This window comes from Carassius auratus, chromosome 24, assembly GCF_003368295.1.
Source record: "Carassius auratus strain Wakin chromosome 24, ASM336829v1, whole genome shotgun sequence".
Taxonomy (NCBI): Eukaryota; Metazoa; Chordata; class Actinopteri; order Cypriniformes; family Cyprinidae; genus Carassius; species Carassius auratus.
This window is the reverse complement of record NC_039266.1, coordinates 16,020,850-16,040,264: the sequence shown is the minus strand read 5'-3', so window position 1 is coordinate 16,040,264 and position 19,415 is coordinate 16,020,850. Positions and strand designations below refer to the sequence as shown.

Genomic DNA, 19,415 nt, shown 5'->3' with positions numbered 1-19,415 from the left:
TTAACAAGGTTAACATTTGGGAGATCAATATCAATGGCAGTAATAGCATTTTAGCTATTCATTTTTTTTATATAACTTAATATTAAAGGCAAGACACCACAGGAAAACATTTAAATATCACTATAAATATTTTTTACAAAGTGGATTTTGGATATTTCATTTTATCATTCCATAAATCAGAAAATACTGTCAACAGCCAGAAAAAAATATCTTACCTTAATTTAACAACAAATTTAAACAGTTCAAATGTGTAATCAATCACATTTAAAATACACTTTCAACTTGCAACACAACATACCATTTTTTCAGTGTTTTCATATCTTTCTTCAAAATCAAATAAAAAAATCAAACGTTCATATCGATTACATTTGAGAATGGCCTCTGTAATCCCAATTCTTAAAGCAACAGTTAGTTGTTGCATCTTCTGATGCAATTAAATTATGGGGAAAAAAACAAAGGAGCTCTGTATTCTTTTACTTCTGAAAGGTTTCTTCAGAAATTATTAAATGCAGATACATTTACAGAGTTCCTAAAAAACCCTCAACATTCATGACAAAAACTATAAAGAAAATTATAAATTATAAGGCAACTAAACTGTTTAAATATTGCAATAACACTCCTGCAATGATTGCTTCTACTGTAATGATTAATAGTTAGTTTCACCCCTACAATATAATCTCTATTATCAGACACCACTGGCAACATGTCTGTTAATGAATCCTTTGGAACTCTTTTATCCTTGTTCCACCTTGATTATAAATCAAGCCTACTACATTAAACATTTACTACCATTGAAAACACATGCCACTCAATTTCTGTGTATCATTTTATTTACAAGCAGATATCGAAACAAGCAGCCCTGCATTTGAAGATGTGACAGCTAATACAGGACCTTGATACACTCAAACATTTTTCAAGACAGAGCTTTCATTCATCAGCATCAGATTCATCATCTTGACTGATCTGGAAGTAGCGCAGCTCGTAGCTTTCCTTATCCGACGCCACCACCCTCAGCCAGTCTCGCAGGTTGTTCTTCTTCAGGTACTTCTTTGTGAGGTACTTAAGATACCTGAGGAACATGGGGTTGTTAGTACACATACAAAGACTTTAAAAAGAACACTAACAATAGACATAAGCCTGCCGAGTCAGCTGATGTACCGAATCTCACCTTTTAGAGAACTGCTTCTCTGATGCGACGCTGATTTTGTTCTTCTGACGCACAATTTGCACTACATTTCCCATGTTGCCCGTTTTGCCATTAACCTTCACCTTCTCTTTCAGAAAGGTTTCCTGTTAGTAATAAAACAGCATGACCACTAGGGAAGAGAACCCTAGGCATTTAACTAGGGAAGGGAACCCTAGTTAGGGCACAGCGTTAGTGATGTAACTACCTGGACATCAATCATAACAGGCAATAAAGGACGCTTTATTATTATAAAAATAAAAATCAGAATTGGATCAGAAACAAATAGATTTAAAGGAACATAATTTGAATGTTTAAATTTAGAAAGTTAGAAAGTTTAAATTTAAAATTAGAGATTTTAAAGACTTTATACCATGTCTGGAAATGTTATTACATTTTCAGGTTTTCCATGCCCATAAATCATGCGTTTCTATCATCGTTTTTTTTTAATACAACTTACAAAGTTGGCAGAGTCAAGGATCCCATCCTCGACAGGGTGAGTACAATCAAGGGTGAACTTCCAGGAAACACCCTTTTTATTCTTTTTCACAACAGTCTGCCTTTTCTAAAAAAAAAAAAAAAGAAGAAAATACATAAGTCCTAAATTAAAATATATTTTTCTCAGTTTAATACTGCACTCGTAATTCATACTTGTTTATTAACGAATAATCTTATAAAAACAAATTAACACATGTAACGCACTACTATAATTCTCTCATCGTGAACCAAATGCGTTTGAATGGTTGTCACGCTAAAATGCTCATCCACGTGTCTCCCACTAGAAAGTCAAACTAATGTTTTAATAATATGATCCCTTTTGCAAAAAAATAACTCTGGTTAATACAGGACATATACATTTAATGTATTTCATATTTTAATCATACAAAACAAAAAATAAAACGCATTTTACTATTAAGACCGGTCTCCGGTCGACACGTACCGGTGCCATCTTGGTGAGGTTGGCGTGAAAGAGGAAGTGGCGTAGGTCCGCGTAAGAGTTCACGAAGGTTTCTCGCATTTGATTGGCTGCCAGTAGGGAAGGATTCGTGAGGACTTTTCAGTTCGGCGGCGTTCGATTTGTGAATGAATCGTTCGTTTGAATGAGTCGGCTCTTTTGAATGAATCAGTGAAACATAACATAAACGATTTGTACAATATGTAGATTTCACAGACTGGGAGAAAAGTAAGCTAAACAGCAGAACGACACAATGAAAACGTACTTTTCTCATAGACAGTAGGGAAAATACGTAATTATGTCTGACGACTGACGTCATAGAATCAGTTTCTCGAAACGAACTGATCGAAAGAACCGATTAGAGAATATTGTTCATTTTGAATGTGAAGTTATATTTATACATGAAACATTTATTATTGCAATATAATAAAATTGTATCATATAGCATTTCTGTTTCACTAGGTATATGCAAGCATTTAAAGTTATGTATGACTTTTGATAATGATTTTATTTTGTGCATATTGTAGTATGGAAAACATAGATATGCTGCATGGCTCTGTAGATATTATTGTATATGGATGTAGCTGGCTTAACATACAAACAACAATCACGAAATCATAAACCACAACTAGGCTTTTCAAGCATTAAAATGAACACACATTGAATAGAGAAGGGAGAGACCCGGCTCTGCTTAGCTACTGAGGAAGCGTGACTCATTCATACATCATTGTGCAGACACAAGGCTATATTGAGTGAGCCCTCAGGAAGCACATGGGCACAACCTGACTTGCCAGTTATTGGGCAGATTTCTGCTCTTGAACAAATTTGATAGGTACAGATTTCTGTATATACAATTTTCATTTTAATGTTGCTCAGCTACACAACAGCAAAACTGTAAACTAATTTATTTGAATTATACACATTAAGATGTTACTCAACATATAATTCACATTGGCTTTGAGAAATCACTCAGTGGGAGCCAGTAGGTGGATGAAGATTGAGTTTGAATAGACTGCAGTGCCACATGTCTGTCTCCAGTACTGAATTGCAATACTTTCGGTCAGTCAGTGTTGTCTGGGCACCAGGCCTCAAATGGGAAATGAGCATTTGGCTCCTCCCATGCAGAGGATTTGGCAGCCCAGCCCAACCCAACAAAGCTTTCAGTCTTTCCTAGTTACTGTCCTCACTTTCTAAAATGATGTCTCATGTCATTTTGCCTATTTAAATTCTTTAATCTATTTAACATTTAAAACCATACAATAGATGTTTGAAAATGTTTTTATACATGTGTAATATAAAATGTATATACCTTTTTAGTTGGAGAAAATAAACATTGCAGGTTGTGAGGAACCCAAAAGCATAGCATCAAAATAGACACTTTCTACTTCTAGAATAACATGAGCACCTTATTTGATGGATTTTTCCAGAATGACCAGACAAGTTAGACTAGGTAATTTTCCCCTGAATTTACACATGTAGGATATTCATTCACCAGACTGTAATACATTGTGTTAAATTTTACCAGAAGAATATCTGCTGTAACTATGAAAAAACACCTTTAACCAGCCTTCTGGGGCTCGTTTTAATCCTGATCAAGTGTCACGGAGAAAAAAAAAAAAAAAAAAGGAAAAGTAATCTATTAAGTTTTTATTTTTTGCTCTCTCCAGTCATGTGACAAAGGCCTCAGGTGAACAAAGGAAGATTAGAACTCAAAAAAGATTTAGTCCTCAAGTTCATTCTGGGGCAGCACTGATAGGAGCCTACCTGGAGACAAATACAGGCTTCAACACTTTATTTAAGGTCATCAATGACTATGCTATTGCGTTACAGAGGTATTCGCACATGGCCATCACATCCTTTCCACTTCTGAACAATAAGAGACTGGCATTTAAGAGGACATTTCGCTGGAGTTTATTTCTCTGTCATAGCGCTTTTACTTGAAAAGGTACTTTTAAAAGTACTGCAAGTACAAGGAAGTGCCAACTACCAGTGTGCATCTCACTTTGGGGCAGGAGGGGGGCCTTCAATTGAGAGAAATTAACTATAGTGCCAGCATGGCATAGATCATGTAAGGAGAAAAGTAAAAGTATGGCACCCAGAGAGGGAGGAAAAAAAAAAAAGTTCCATGTCAGTTGGGGTTTCCTATCTTCGCAACACCTTGCTTAAATCCTGCACACTAATTACGGTGAAGAAATTCAAGAACACAAATGGAAAAATGGATCCCATTATTTAACATTCAGGAATGTAATTTGTAATAACTTGAGGGGGAGGTTGAGGGGGTAAACACACTGACAGTATTAAACCTCTTACCCAAGAGAATGCTGACTGACCCCACAAGTCCAGCATAGTATTGGAAGGAGAAAAAAGGAACACAAATCACAACAAAAAAATGTTGAGGTTGTTTGTGAAGGCCATAGCTTTGGTGCCAAATAAAACCAAAAAAACAAAAAAAACAAATGCAAGAGATTTGTTAAAGTGTAGCATGTTGCAGCCTGAGCAGCCCAGTCTTTCTTCCTATTTGGTCATGGGTTTGACAGCCACAGCAGATTCTTCGCCCATAGCTGAAAGCACAGTAACCTGCCAAACAAAGAAAACAATGAGTGGGCTACAATGACAAAAAAAAAAAAAAACACAGCTAAAAGGACTAAATGTATTCATTCAAACTGGTGCGCTTACCAACATCTCTTCACTAGCTGCAAATTTGCTTTCAATTTCTTTGCCCAGGTCACCTTCTGGCACACGCAGGTCTTCACGCACGTCTCCGTTGTCCATCATAAGAGAAAGGAATCCCTCACTGATATCAACCAGCTAGTAGGGCAAAAGACAATTTAAAGGAAAAGAAATGGAATAAGCATCTAGGCTAAAGTATCATGAAAAGCCAAAATGTATATTTTATTGCCCTGGTGGAAAAGATTCTCAGACAACCAATTAAGATGAAATGACATATGCAGAGCCAAAAAAAATAAAAAAAATTCTCTAATATTGCTCCAAATGCACAACAACAACATTTCACCTAACCCCAGCAAATTTAATTTTCTAGCTTATTAAATGAAGCAAAACATAAAATGCATTCAGGAACAATAACAGAAAGCATGATGATATCTAAATCCTGAATAAAACTAACCAAAGTCACTGTTTTGGAGAGTTTACCAAAGTTTGCCTTTATTACACACAACAAAAGCTCAGGACAACTTTAGGGTAAATGAAGTACATGAATTCCCATTAGAAAGGACATGTGAATTTCGCCCTATAAAGCTTGAATTTTATGAAGCCATGCACATCTCACCTGGTAGTCATTTCTTTTGATGTTAGGCACGTCCATGTTGTGGGTGGAGGGGCAGATATCTTCATACTTTTTATTTGTGAAAATGTCAATTCCAACCATGTGAACCTGTAAACAAACATTGTACTTAACACTAATAACAAACAAAAGTAGGTTAAAAACAGCCATGCCAAAGAAATCAAAATATTACCTTTGCGTGACCATGCTTGCCAGTCTTGGAAGTGGACATTTCGACAATCTTGCAGGGACGACCCTTCAGAACCACGAACCCGTTCTTGCGCAGGGCGCTGCACTGCATGGGGTAAGTGGTCGAAGCCCCGGCATCTCCGCTGGTGAAATCAAGATCTGGATCTGCCATGATGGGGATCTAAACAGGGGGCACTAAAAGAGATAACTGGACATTAGTACGTTTTTATTTAAGAATGCTCTCAAACACATAAGAACATCATGATCAAGTCACGTGTGGATGAGCAAACTTTCCAATGTACGACTTGTCTATAGTCAGGTTTACTAACTTAATAGCGCAAGATAAAATGTAACGTTAGTTTACTATAAACCACTCTCCAAAAGGTTAAACAACTCCTAAAAATAGAAGAAAAAAAAAAACTTAAATCGATTTTTGTTTGCACTAGCAGCCAAACCTGCCGCATTACGCTGCTCTTATTTCACCACATAACTGATCCGATTCAATTTAACGACTAAACTCGATCAAACCTCAACTAATAATTGTTTACGTTTTAAAATGTGTCGTTTAAATACCTAACGAGCGTCAAATGACACTTAACAGCCGCTATTTTGCACTCGGTTTAAACAAAGACCACGCCGAATCAGGACAGATGGTATGCCAATGCAATTTATAACACTTTAATCAGTAACACTCACTAAAACAATACTACGCGAAGGAACTCGTTAATTCCACGTCACTGTTTACAAAAAAGCGAACAGTACGCCGCGCGAAACGTGTCTAATTCGCGTGGCGCACGTCAACGTGGTTTCGCCGCTGATCAATGACTCGGCTAAGAGGCTAACGCCCCGTTCTTCCGTTCTGTATAACAGAATAACATTTGAAACACAGATAGTAGAACAACGACCGGCAAACTATAAAGTAACAAAGGATAAACGGATCTTGTGCGGTTTTAGCCCAAGTTTCTCACGTGCCTCTTTTCAGTCAAGTCAGTGCGCGCGGGGAAAGGCCTCGCGCGTGCTGTGCTGTGCTGTGCTTGCTCGCGGCCTGCGAACTAGAGAGCCGCTCCTTAAAGAACCGCCGCAACGCGTTTTCTCAAGACGAGCCGGTTACGTTCAACAGCAAGAAGCACGCGTTCGAGCCCGACAGCTTTTTAAAAACCGGCACCGACACTTAAAAAGTTCGGTGTAATCTTTCGTCACAATTCAAACACGCTACATGCAGCACTTACTTCCAAGAAAAAAAAGGAACGTCAACGCGCAAGCGCGGCCAATTTTAATGCGGCATCCGTATAGTGGGCGGGATTCCTCTTCTTCTGCAGACGCGAGGATAAACTGGGCCTGTAGTTTGTGATTAGTGCCTCTCAGCGCTTAGGATGCCACTTTTACGTTAAATGACATTTTAGCAAGCATGCAAAATGCTTGCTAAAACGTCAGCATGCTGGCTAAAACGTCATTTGATGTGTGTGTGTACACACGCACTGCCGACCAAAAGGGAAGAATAACTAAGCTCATGCTTGCAAAATGTTATCTGAAGGATCATGTGACACTGAAGACTGGAGTAATACAGCTTTGCCATAACAGAAATAAATCACATCTTAAAATACAGGCTATTAAATTAGAACACATTAAAGTTGTAATAATGTTTCACAGTATTAATTTTTAATAATTAAATGCATGCTTGGTTGCAGACGTCTTTTTAAAAACAATCTTTTGGCTGACAATAGGTTAGAGGCTTGCAACAAACGTCCAAATTGCAGAAGACAAAACACAATAGATGGCTTATTATGAAAATATACTTAGTATTTCATATATGCAATTTAATTTATAATTCTTATTATAAAATAATATTACAGAATCTATTATAAAATAAAAAAGAACAGCACACGGTCTGGTTTAAGGTGTCAATTTATTCTTAAAAAAGAAAAAAAAAAGCAAAGGAAAGGTCAGTTTTTGGTGACAAGTGAACACAATGGGTGAGTTTCCAAAATTTAAAATTTCCATTTTTCCATTTCACATTCTCCTCTTTCAGAAACGCTTGACTCCGTCTGAATAAGATCAAAAACTGGAGTTTCAGTCAAAGTAGAAAAGGGTCTAACATGAAGACTGACAAAATCAGTAATGCTCATTATTGCTATAGCTTTTCTAGACTGATCCACCAACCTGCTTTGCCATCACATTTGATATGCAGTCTTCTCTCTGTGGTTTTCCTCTTTAAACATAAACACACTGAGTATTAGATTAACAAGACTAGATCCACAAACAACCCTATGGTATAACATTTTCGCAGTTTTCAGGGGTGAATTTATTTCATAAGGAAAAAGCACTAAACAATACTGCATTCAAATGAGAAAACAAACAAAAAAGTCAAATAAAGCACTCATATTAAAGCATCTCTGACATAATATAGATTTCATATTTCTCTAAAACAAACTAATCCAGAATACAACTGAAGAAAACGGTCCCTTTAAAAAGCAGCAGCAATAATACTGCTTCTTTCTAAATGCAGATACCAGCATTAAAGCACTGTACATAACAATAAATAAAATGGATCAGAATATCAAGAAAACTGGATTGTAAAAAATGTATTTATAACCATAAAATATTTGGTTTAGAAGATTCAGCTCTTTTTGTGGGTTTTGTGGGTGACACAAAGGGGACTTGAGTGACTTGAGTGTTGTTTGTTTGATTTACAATATGTAATAAATTGTAAGCAATAAAATGCAACACCCACTAAATGGACTAGGCACAGATTAGATGAGATCACAATCTCTTAAAAGTCCAGGCTACATTTGGAACAAAACTCTAGTTTAATAGCCTTAAAAATCTATTTATAAAATACTACAGCCTGCATATTTTGAGAACAAAACATATGCCCAGTTTCAGCTTCAAATGTCTGTAACAGAGAAGGCTTGTAATCTTGAAACCTCACCATTTTGTCATTGTAATGTCAAATACCTGCATTTCTTGTTTAACTGATGTATTTACATGCTTAAAAATAAGTGTTTAAAATCACACACACCCAATCACACACTGGAACAACCGTAAAATTAACAGCCAATATCCAGAATGCTCGGTTGTGCTATAAATCAAAAATTTTAATACACATAAACAAAAGAGAAATACAGAAATTAAACAACAAAACCCGCTCGGCCTGAATATAAAGGATGTACTTACAGTATTAATGTCCATATTAAGAAAGAAAATGAGGTCAAGGACACGTCGAAAGATTTTCTACCACTGAAGGTGGTGCATGAGAGATGAAGAGATCAACTAACCTCATAGCCGTTGATGAAATGAATGGGAAGACCCCATAAGCATTTCACACCTCCACACACATTCACTCAGTTCACAGTTTGATGGACAAAAAACATGAAGTCTCAAAAGTTCCTAGTTGTGTTAAGTGAATTTCACACTCTATTGCCCTTACAGAACTGTAATGAAAATATATAAAAGTATATAAAGGACTGTTATTTCTTGATTCCACCTATTTGATTAAAATGCCACGTCATTTGGAAGGACTTCAAGTTGGCGATTCTGCAGTTAGAGGCTTTTTTGTGTTTGTGTAATCCTAAAAATGCAAACAGTTTAATAAAACTTATCAAGTGGATTGGATTTGGAAGTAATGTCAGTTGTGTGCTTTTTCTAACAAAAAAAAAAAAAAAAAGAAAGAAAATTAATTGATAAATTACAATTCTTGGCATGGTGATGATGACATTAGTATTTGATTAAAAAAATACAAATAAAGCTAGAAAAATGAAAAAGTAAAAATAAACGGAGGATGTCTTCAAGTGTAAATAATTAGAGAGACGAATTTTCCATTAAAATCATCCGTGGGTATCAAAAAGTTGCACGAATTGAAGAATCAGGCTAATTTAAAGTGTGGACTTGATTTGGCTGTAACACAAGACATTGCACCAAGAATATTATTATTATTTTTTCATTTCTGAATATTTCTATCTGGCGCTCTACACTCAAATCACCTCTGAATATACATGGAATGACAACATAGCCTTATTTTACATTTGTTAATTACAACATCCTCATCGCCAATCGAAAATATACCTATTATAATGGAATAATGTTGAAAATTCAATGATCTACTGGCTGCATTTAAAAGAAGACACAACCCATCCTCCCTCCAGAGAATAAATAATCCCCTTTTCAAACTACGATCTGGAATATTGCCTTATATTGTTTCACTTACAAAGGTTTGATTTACGGCATCAATAGTCATTACCCACACAGAAAACTGAACCGATCCAACAGGTGAACAGAAACGAGGTAGCCTAAAAGGAAGCTCTACTCACAAAACACTACCCTTCGTTCACCGCTTCACGTGAAGGTTGTGGATCTTACAGAACCACAAACAGCGTCGCACATTTCTGTCACAACTTCACAGTTCAAATTCATTCGATTCGGAGGCAGGACTCTTTTTCCAAAACGGAAGTGGATATTTACAGAGGGTGATAGTGAATGTCCCTCTAGAAAGAGTTGGAGATCCATCATGAGGAGAGGTGAGCAATCGACTCACCAGGCTCGATTCCCTTGGCCTTTATTGCACTTTGCTGAAAGTCACGAGAAAACCAACTTAAAAATACAAAACTGCAGCACATTCTTATTCTAATGACACGTGTTACTCCTGATACTAAAACAACTGAGATTGCTGGTATGTTAATGGTTATTTTTGTATCATTGGTGGAAAGCATTACATCTCATCATTCATTCACAAACACACACTCTTACAAAGAAACTGATACGCTAAACAGAATCTTAATGTATTTTTTTATGTTTCAACAGAAAGCTCTGTAGTATTTACCAGTCAGTTGAAGTATTTAGACTCTTTCTAAGCACTGTGGTGATAAAGCGTTCAAGAATCGTCTCCGCAGACCTTAAATAAAAATGGTCTAATCCAATCCATATGGAAATTTATTTTCTCATAGGGCCAGTAAAACAGCCTTATTGTCTTATTGTCTTTCAAATATTTTTGTCAATGTCCAGGCTGTTATTTGTCACTATAACTTTTAAAAAATCATATGGCTTCAGAAACTAGAAATACAGTGCACATTGACTACTTTTATGACGTTGAAGAGTGATAAACTTCTCTTTTTATGTATAACTGAGGAACAAAAATCTTACAGTTCTGAAATGGCAATTTTAATTGAGCTATCCCTTTAAATCGCCCATAATATAAGTTGTAAAGAAAATGGAAATGAATGTAAAAGGTCTGATCGACAGCACCATCTCCCTGAGCACAAGGAAAACATTGCCAAACCACAGGCTCCAAATGTGAATACTATAGAGCTTTGGGATAAAACTAGGAATGCACAGTATGAATATTCAGAATCATTATAAAGTTTCATTATACGCCAATATCAGCAGGCATCAATTTCCATCCCAAAAAGTAGAATTTTCATTTCCTTATAGAAATATGCATTAACATCCATTTCTTTTGGACTTGACAAATTAAACCGAGCAGCTCTGCAAATTCATATTTAAGACATTCTGTGGACAGCCTGAAGTCTGTCTGCTCCAACATAATGTGGCAAAGTATCATACAAGTCTTAAATATCAGACATTAGAGTGATATCCACATGACACAAATATCTGTGTGCATTCCAAGCTGAAACATAAAAAAGAAAAAGGGTTGATCACACAAACCAGCCTCAATGGATACATCCCGCAAGGGAGGTTTACTGACGTTCGAGCGCAACCGTGACAAATTATTATGGAAAAGTGTCTTAACAGTACAAATATTCACTCTACTCTGTGGGTCTTATTCCCCATATTTCCAGTCTTCACCTCCAGAAGAATCTAGATAGAGATTTGTACAGACAAAAACCCCAAAACCCCACGCATGTTAATAAAAGAGCCATCAAAATAACGCAGACCGGTTGTTTCTTCTACATTGTTGTTGGCGGGGGCGTGTGGATTTTGGGTTTGTCTTTGACTCTTCTGAGAAGGTCCCAGCAAGGCTTGGTCTTTTTGCCGTCTGCCAGATTATCCAGCACACCCGGATGTTCCTGTCTTTCCTTTTTTCACACTTTTCAATAAAGTAGAAAAGGTCCACAGATACAATGCAGGGAGGGGCGGGGATGAATTACCAATTCATCATGGAGTTTCTGTTCAAGGTCATGAAGAAAACTTGGCTGCTGCCTCCTGATCTGACTGAGGCAAAGAACACCTGCGACACATGGAGGAATGGACATTATTATATTGCCTATTATTCACATTCAAAGGACCAAACTCTTACAAACTACTGCCTTGGCTGTCTACATTCAATTTCCAATCAGGCTTATTTACAGATATTTTATTTCAGCTAGTTGCCGAGGCAATATTTCTCACTTTCATTTAGTTTAACTTGATGTACTTTAACTAAAAATCATACATTAAATATATTTAAAAAAATAATAAAATGGCAAAAACACACACACAAAAAAATCTTTTAAATCACTAATTTAAATTATTGATAAAATAATAGTAATAGTATAGTAGTATATCAATGATACTAAAACACTGATAAATGTAAGTTATCCACTACATGGGTCAATGACACATCCATGATAAAAAAAAAAAAAAAAAGTAAAAAAAAAAAAAAGAAACGTTTGAAAAAATAATTTAACAAACATTACTTTCAAAAACTTATTAAGTATTGAAGGTACAAAAATGGTCAAAAGGTTTTTATGACATTGTTATTTTATAGCATTAAAAATGATAGCATCCATGATAAAAAAAAAAAAAAAAGTAAAAAAAAAAAAGAAACGTTTGAAAAAATAATTTAACAAACATTACTTTCAAAAACTTATTAAGTATTGAAGGTACAAAAATGGTCAAAAGGTTTTTATGACATTGTTATTTTATAGCATTAAAAATGATTTTATAAAATAATACATTATAAATCAATGCTAAATAAATTAATAAACTCCAACAAACAAAAATAAGCATAATGTCATTCACCCATGAATACTCACGTAATTTTGAAGGTATAGTGTTTAAATCTTTAGTATTGTTAATGATACCAAAAAAAAAAAAAAGGAAAATTAATAAAATAATAAATAGATACATTGTAAATGTAATTTATAGCAACATAAATTACATTATAAAAAAAAAAAAAAACAACAAACAAACCTAGTGTATAGTGTCACTGACCCATAGAAAGACTCTCATAATTTAAAAGTGAAGTGTTAATAATTTTTTTAATATATGATCCTGGACCACAAAACCAGTCATAAGGGTCAACTTCATGAAATTGAGATTTATGCATCATCTGAAAGCTGAATAAATTAGTTTTCCATTGATGTTTGGTTTATTAGGATCAGACAGTATTTGGCCGAGATACAACTCTTTGAAAATCTGGAATCTGAGGGTGCAAAAAAAAACAAATCACCTTCGAAGTTGTCCAAATAAAGTTCTTAGCAATACATATTACTAATCAGAAATTAGGTTTTGATTTATTTACGGTAGGAAATTTACAAAATATCTTAATGGAACATGATCTTTACTTAATATGCTAATCGATAAATTTGACCCATTCAGTGATTGTTTTGGCTGTTGCTACAAATATACCCTAGCAGCTTAAGAACTGGATTTGTGCTCCAGGGTCATATAGCATTAACTTTAGCCAAAAAACAGAACGAGTAAAAAAAAAAATAAAAAAAGTAACAGTAAGATCATGGATGAGCAAGTTGCATCATGGAGGTAACGCACTTTATCGTTTCTCTCCGAAAGGAACTTCAATCGCTGTGCTCGCTTGTGCATGAAAACTCCGTCGAGGTGTCCCGTTTCCACGGAGCGGATCTCAATGGCTTTCTCTCCCCAGCCCATGATCTGGTTGGAGTGGATGTAGGCTGCAGAAGGGGAGGGGGAAGGTGGCGAATATATACAAAAGACAAAAGAAACATGTGACAGGAGAGCGCTGACACCAAAATGCAGTACATCATCAGAACACCCCGTTCCTCAACGACTTCTGACGTCCAACAGCAACTCCAAACTAGCCCAGATCCAATGAGAACAAGCCTGCCAAAGCCACCCCACATCAGGAGGTCATTATTGCAGCAGTTTCTGAGCATCACAAATTAAATACCAGTGGTTATGGATATTTTATTAAGCTTTCATTTTCTACAAGAAACTATAGCGTCCAATTCCAGAGCTCTTTGGATACTAACGTTACACTAACTTTCTCCGAGGACTTCCTGTGGCTGATTTAGAGATAATAATGATGATCTGGTTGTTTTGACTTCCTTTGCTGCTGATATCTTGTGTAGAAAATGCATGAGTTATGAATTTGACTGTTATGAGTGCAGAATCACTGAAGAGTTGAACATAATTTGGCTGAAACATTAATTTGTTCCGAACTGAGGGGGTGGGCGGCTGCTGGTCTACATCTGAACCCTCAGTATCAGCCAACAAACGACAAAAGACATCTGAGTTACAACATTAACATTCTGCACGGATGAGAGATGAAAACACATATACAAACAAACATTAAAGCTGGAAATTAATTAACACATGGCACAATATCTGATGCGTGATTATTGTATTAAAGCAAGAGCTGAAAGACACCAATATTTACATCTAAAAATACAACAATAATTACACAAACTGATGGTGGTCCCTTTCCTGGTTAAATGTAAAATTATTTATTAAATATGTTGGATAGAAAATTGTAATTTTGGGTAAATCTAATGGAAACAGGTCACATTTCACCCCAAAATCAAGAGAAAATATTGAAAAAGAAATTTTTGCATGAAGAAAAAATCAAGCATATTTTAGGACCGAGATTTTTTGCATCGTGAAATGTTTTTTTTTTTAATGATAGTTAAACATCTGTCCATTTGCATAAGGATATGAGAATGCAAAAAAATCTTAAGGGTCCTAAAAATGGGGTCTAATGATTTTCTTCACCCAAAATCAATTTAAATAAATCGAATAGGAAAACTCAAGAAAACGGTTTACATTTCACCCCAAAACCAAGAGTGAAAAAATTATATCAAATAAAAAAGTCAAGCATAGGCCCAAGCATAGGCCCAATATTTTTTCAATGACAATTAAACACATTTTTTTTGCAAATGATAATAGCAAAATATCATAATGTCCTAAAACAGGCTCTAATAATTTTTCGAAAAGTCAATTTAAATATATAGACTAGAAAATATTTAATTTTGTGCAAATCTCGAGGAAGAACTAAGAAATTATTTTTTTCATGAAAAGCCGATTTAAAAAATAAATAAAGACATTTTTCCATTTGCATATGCCAATAATAATAGCAAACCATGGTCCTAAAATGGGCTTAATGTTTTTTATTCTGAATTTAAAGTGAAATATCACCCAGACATTTTTTTTTTTTTTTTAATGAGATTCACACAAGGATGATATTAAACAAAATCGGAGCCCTCTCAAATCTTGGGCTTTTGCTCAGAAAGGAAATGAGTACCAAAGACTTATACTGGGTTAACAAGGTAAACAAAACAGTACACAAGAAGATGTGCTACACATACAGACAAACATTTCACTCTGTGTCAGGGATTAGTCTAGGTGGGCCGGGGTGGGGTGGGGCGGCTTAATCGTCTAATTAAGTGAGGGACAGGAAAGACAGAAGAGCAATGAGTGGACAAAGACATGCGTGTTTGTGTGAGAGGACCGATTCAGATTCTGAGGGGTGTCGGGGACGGTCGGTTGCTCTCGCACAGACCGCCATCAGGGCTCTAGAAGGAGAACAGGAGCGTTTTGTGTGAAATAAACAACCAAAACCTACCAACAGAGGTGGGCATCTCTCCCCACTGGAGCACCACGTCTTTAGTGATTCTGCCGTATGTGTTCACATAGACTCCCTCATCTTCATAACACAGAAGCATCTCCATGCCGTCAGTCTTGGGAAGCACCACAATGGCGTGAGGGGTAACACTGCCCTGAATCTGGGAAGGGAGGGGTGGGCGCAGATGAGCCTTGGGGTGACAAAAACGAGCCGTAGTGCAAAACATTCCCCACTAAGTGATGCTCTCCCCACCTCCCCCGGGCAGCCCTGTCAGTCATGTCTCGTGCTTCTCCCTTCGAGAAACTGCTGCAACAATCGAGACCCCTGCCCTCCGCTCGACCGTACCCAAGAGCGCCCTGCTAACGGCCCAGCATGGGGCGTCGGAACGGTATGGCTGCTTTGGTTCATGTATGTGTTTGGTTTGTCAAAGGTCGGAGATCGGGGGCGTGTTTTCTTCTAACAGTGGAGACGCTTTTCTATCACACTTGATAATGTTAGAACAATAATGGTAGTAGCGTGCAGCGTAATGAAATCTGTTTTAGTCAACTTCATAACCATTCATCTGCACACAGAACATTCATACGTGTTGCTCTAAACTGTGTAACCAGGTTCCAAAATTAACACTTTGAATGGTTTTTATTACTAACACATATATATTAATTATTATTATTATTAATTAAATGTATTTATTTATTCTTATTTATATTTAAAATAAATATTGCATAAAGAAAGCAGCTAAATCTTGGGAGAAACATTACAGGTCATTGTGGCAGCATCATATTTGAGTTTTCCATACTAGTTTAAAAGTTTGAAATAATAATAATAATAATAATAATAATAATAATATTATATATATATATATATATATATATATATATATATATATATATATATATATATATATATATATATATATATATATATATATATTTTTTTTTTTTTTTTTTTTTTGTAAAGAAGTCTCTTAAATTCAGTAAAACAGTAATATTCTGCTACAAATTCAGCTTTGAGACCACATCAATAAAATACATTTTAAATATATTTAAATAGAAAACTAAATGTATTAGTATTTATACTTTGTAATATTATTAAATATTATAACTTATATTATTTAATACCGTTTTCCCTCTTTTCTTTTTTTTTCATGCAAATCATGCAGCTTTGCTGAGCATAAGAGACATTTCAAAAACAATTTAAAAAATTTAATTATCCTTAACTTTTGACCAGTAATGTATATTTTAGAATTTATTTAACCTTAAATAGATTTTTTTGGATAAATGCACAGAAAGATACATTATAAGTACTTTAATAAGCCAATGTCTGTAATTATAAGGCACATATGTGATGCAGACATCAACACTACAGTGCATTCCAGTATCCCCAGAGAGGACTCGTCCTATTTAAAGTCCCTTAGGATCAGGGTAAGGAGGGGAGAGCTGCCTCCGCTCGGCCTGTCGTCACTTACGTGGGACGGAATGTAGATATCGTACGGATTCCCAGAGTCGACATCTATCACGTGAAAACCAACGCTGGAGCCATAGATAACCTTTAACCGCTGACCCTCCTCCACCGTCAGGTCCACAAGCAGAGGCTTGTGCTGAAGATCTGTGAAAGACTTTGGAGAGAAAGAACAGACACTGAAAGCACAATATACAGTATTCCCAAAGAAATCTGCTCTGAAACACTCACAGCACTAGTCACAAGTACTAAAATAACTACTTCATTTACACATTTTGTTCTCTGCCCTGCCAAATAAGTTCTAAGACTTGTTTTTCTTATAAAGTAATGCAGTTCATTTAAAATTAAAACACAAATGCTCTTTCTTAAAACGGTCTCACTGGATCGAACATCTATCTTACCTTGAATGCCATGAATTTGTGGTAGGGTTTGGGAGCCCAGGCATAAATCTCCACTGAATTCTTCAATGCAATCACCAAGAACTTAATCCTCTCATATTTGACTGTTAAATAACAAATACATGTGAACACATTAGTATTTAATAAACCACATTCTCTGTTTCTCTATATCTCTCTCTAAATTAGGGGTGGGGGATAATAACAATCTTCTATCACATTATAGTTATTTTTGCTTTAAATAAGGTCTTTATGATATCAACATTTTTTAATACCATAGAAATGTTTGTCACCAGTGTCAATATCACAAAAACTACAGTGACATGACATTCAGCCAAGTATGGTGACCCATGAATTCGTGCTCTGCATTTAACCCATCCAAAGTGCACACACACAGGCTAATACTAGCCTAAATAAAAAAATAAAAAAAATAAAAAAAAAAATAAAAAAAAAAATCAGGCCTCACTAAAGACAAGAAATCAGTCAGTTATTAAATAAGAATAAGAAACTAATTACAGGACAAAAAAAAACTACAGTAGAACAAATAAATAAAAATTCAACATACATTGCATAATCAAATGTTAACAATACTGCATATTCTGTATTGTGTAAATAAACATTGATTTTATTTTAATTGAAGTTGCAAAAATTGATTTAGTCAAGAGCAGTGAGAGATTTTCTTTCTTTGATTAACATGAACGACAGAAGCAGGAATATTAGACAGCTGTCACTTTAAGAGCTGCCCGGATCCAATATACTGTTATGCTTGTTTTCTTTCTCAGCTATTTGCTTTCAACTTTCAGACCTATTAGTGTTTATGAGAATACTTGCAAAGACAAGCATTTTGACACATCATTTAGTTATGAAGCATTTAAAGTGCAGTAGAACATCTTGGAAAATGCCAACTTTAGCCTGATAGCATTGAAAGCGTACGTTCCCAACCTCCCTGCAACCGCCGTACAAAGCCACGCCCCCTGAACGCATGAACACACACACAGACCCGAACGACTAGAGACAACATTCCTACAATACATACAGACTGAATATTTTTGATTGGACAGCACATTTCTTGGTCCTACGTCTTCCACAGAATATATATAAATACATGTAGACCACTTAACATAATTACTATGGGGTGTGAAGAGACTTTCAACCAGCATAACAAAAAAAATCACCTATTGCACCTTTAATTGCTCATGTTCTATAAATTGGCAAAAATAACTTAGAGAGAAAGAACATACCGACTTTATAATGGACACATCCCTCTAGGTCACCAACGGTAATCCATCCTTGTTTTTTTTCTACCTCAGGGTCATTGTGAAGTATCCTGTTTCTAAGCCATGACAGATAGTAGACCCTCAGTTTATTCTTTTTGCCTACAGAAAAAAAAAAGGAAGTATGGACCACTCATTACAAACAGATAACACACAGATCTAACAAAACCAACAACATAAAACAGATCTTTGTACAGACAACTAGAGAGCTGATGAAGAACTCACCTGATATGGTGACCAGGACATTGAGACCCTCCAGAACTTCCATCTGCTGAAAGCGCCTGCGGTTGATCAGATTGTAGACTTTGCCCTGACCGCTGCGATCTAGTAACATGAGCCCATTTTCTGTTCCTACCAACAGATTCACTCCTGCAGCAAACAGACATAATATAAAAACAATTTGTAGTTTATGAAGGTACTTTCATTTGAAGAGTATTCTTTTTTTTTTTTTTTTGACATATCGCATTTCCGTAGCTCAAGGTCGCTTTACATATAACAAGTAGTTTTGTACATCCACACAAGCAAAATAGACACTTCTAGTTCTATAGACACTTAAATAGACACTTCGAGTTCAATTTGACTCACCCCATAGTGCCGCACACAGGATCTCAGAGTTGAAACGCTTCTTGTACTTGCGGATTTCCGGTGTGTCACTGTGTGGCCTGATATTGGTGGGATTGACATTAACAACAGATATTTTCCGAGCCTCATTTAGTCGAGCTTGTTCCTGTTCCTGCTCCAGCCGGAGGTGTTCATCTGCAAAATGAGCTGTGTGACAAAACAAAAAGTCTAAATTATTATTTGCAGTTTATCGTCATATTAAGCAGGGTAAATATTAGTATCCATTTCCACTAAAAGTGTGTTAATGCCAGAGTAAGTGCCTCATCTGAGCATTTCTATTGAGGAGAAAGGCACCAGCACTGGCACTTT

General features: G+C 35.8%; 3 protein-coding genes across 4 annotated transcripts; all 3 read right to left on the bottom strand.

Annotated features, from left to right (window-relative positions):
- Window positions 1-808: 808 nt before the first annotated feature.
- Window positions 809-2,260, bottom strand: LOC113042422 (60S ribosomal protein L22-like 1). Its single transcript, XM_026201284.1, has 4 exons — window positions 2,124-2,260; window positions 1,644-1,748; window positions 1,169-1,290; window positions 809-1,069 (listed from the first exon to the last, which is right to left on the bottom strand). Exons 1-4 carry the CDS (start codon window positions 2,199-2,201, stop codon window positions 928-930), a joined length of 447 nt encoding a protein of 148 aa, XP_026057069.1. The 5' UTR covers window positions 2,202-2,260; the 3' UTR covers window positions 809-927.
- A 2,106-nt stretch (window positions 2,261-4,366) lies between these two features.
- eif5a (eukaryotic translation initiation factor 5A) lies at window positions 4,367-6,957 on the bottom strand. 2 transcript variants are annotated; one of them, XM_026201281.1, is made up of 5 exons: window positions 6,837-6,957; window positions 5,612-5,802; window positions 5,425-5,529; window positions 4,815-4,946; window positions 4,367-4,715 (listed from the first exon to the last, which is right to left on the bottom strand). In XM_026201281.1, the coding sequence occupies exons 2-5, from the start codon at window positions 5,777-5,779 to the stop codon at window positions 4,653-4,655; spliced, it is 468 nt and encodes a 155-aa protein (XP_026057066.1). In that variant the 5' UTR covers window positions 5,780-5,802; window positions 6,837-6,957; the 3' UTR covers window positions 4,367-4,652. The 2 variants fall into 2 exon arrangements, with proteins under 2 accessions (XP_026057066.1, XP_026057067.1); XM_026201282.1 differs by lacking the exon at window positions 6,837-6,957 and adding an exon at window positions 6,580-6,598.
- A 538-nt stretch (window positions 6,958-7,495) lies between these two features.
- Window positions 7,496-19,281, bottom strand: LOC113041861 (traf2 and NCK-interacting protein kinase-like; the record flags this gene model as incomplete). The annotated part of the gene is made up of 8 exons (XM_026200427.1): window positions 7,496-11,788; window positions 13,312-13,451; window positions 15,359-15,518; window positions 16,824-16,973; window positions 17,218-17,318; window positions 18,453-18,587; window positions 18,711-18,854; window positions 19,071-19,281. Coding segments are annotated over 8 exons (1,125 nt in total), but the record flags the coding sequence as incomplete, so codon positions are not given.
- Window positions 19,282-19,415: the final 134 nt, after the last annotated feature.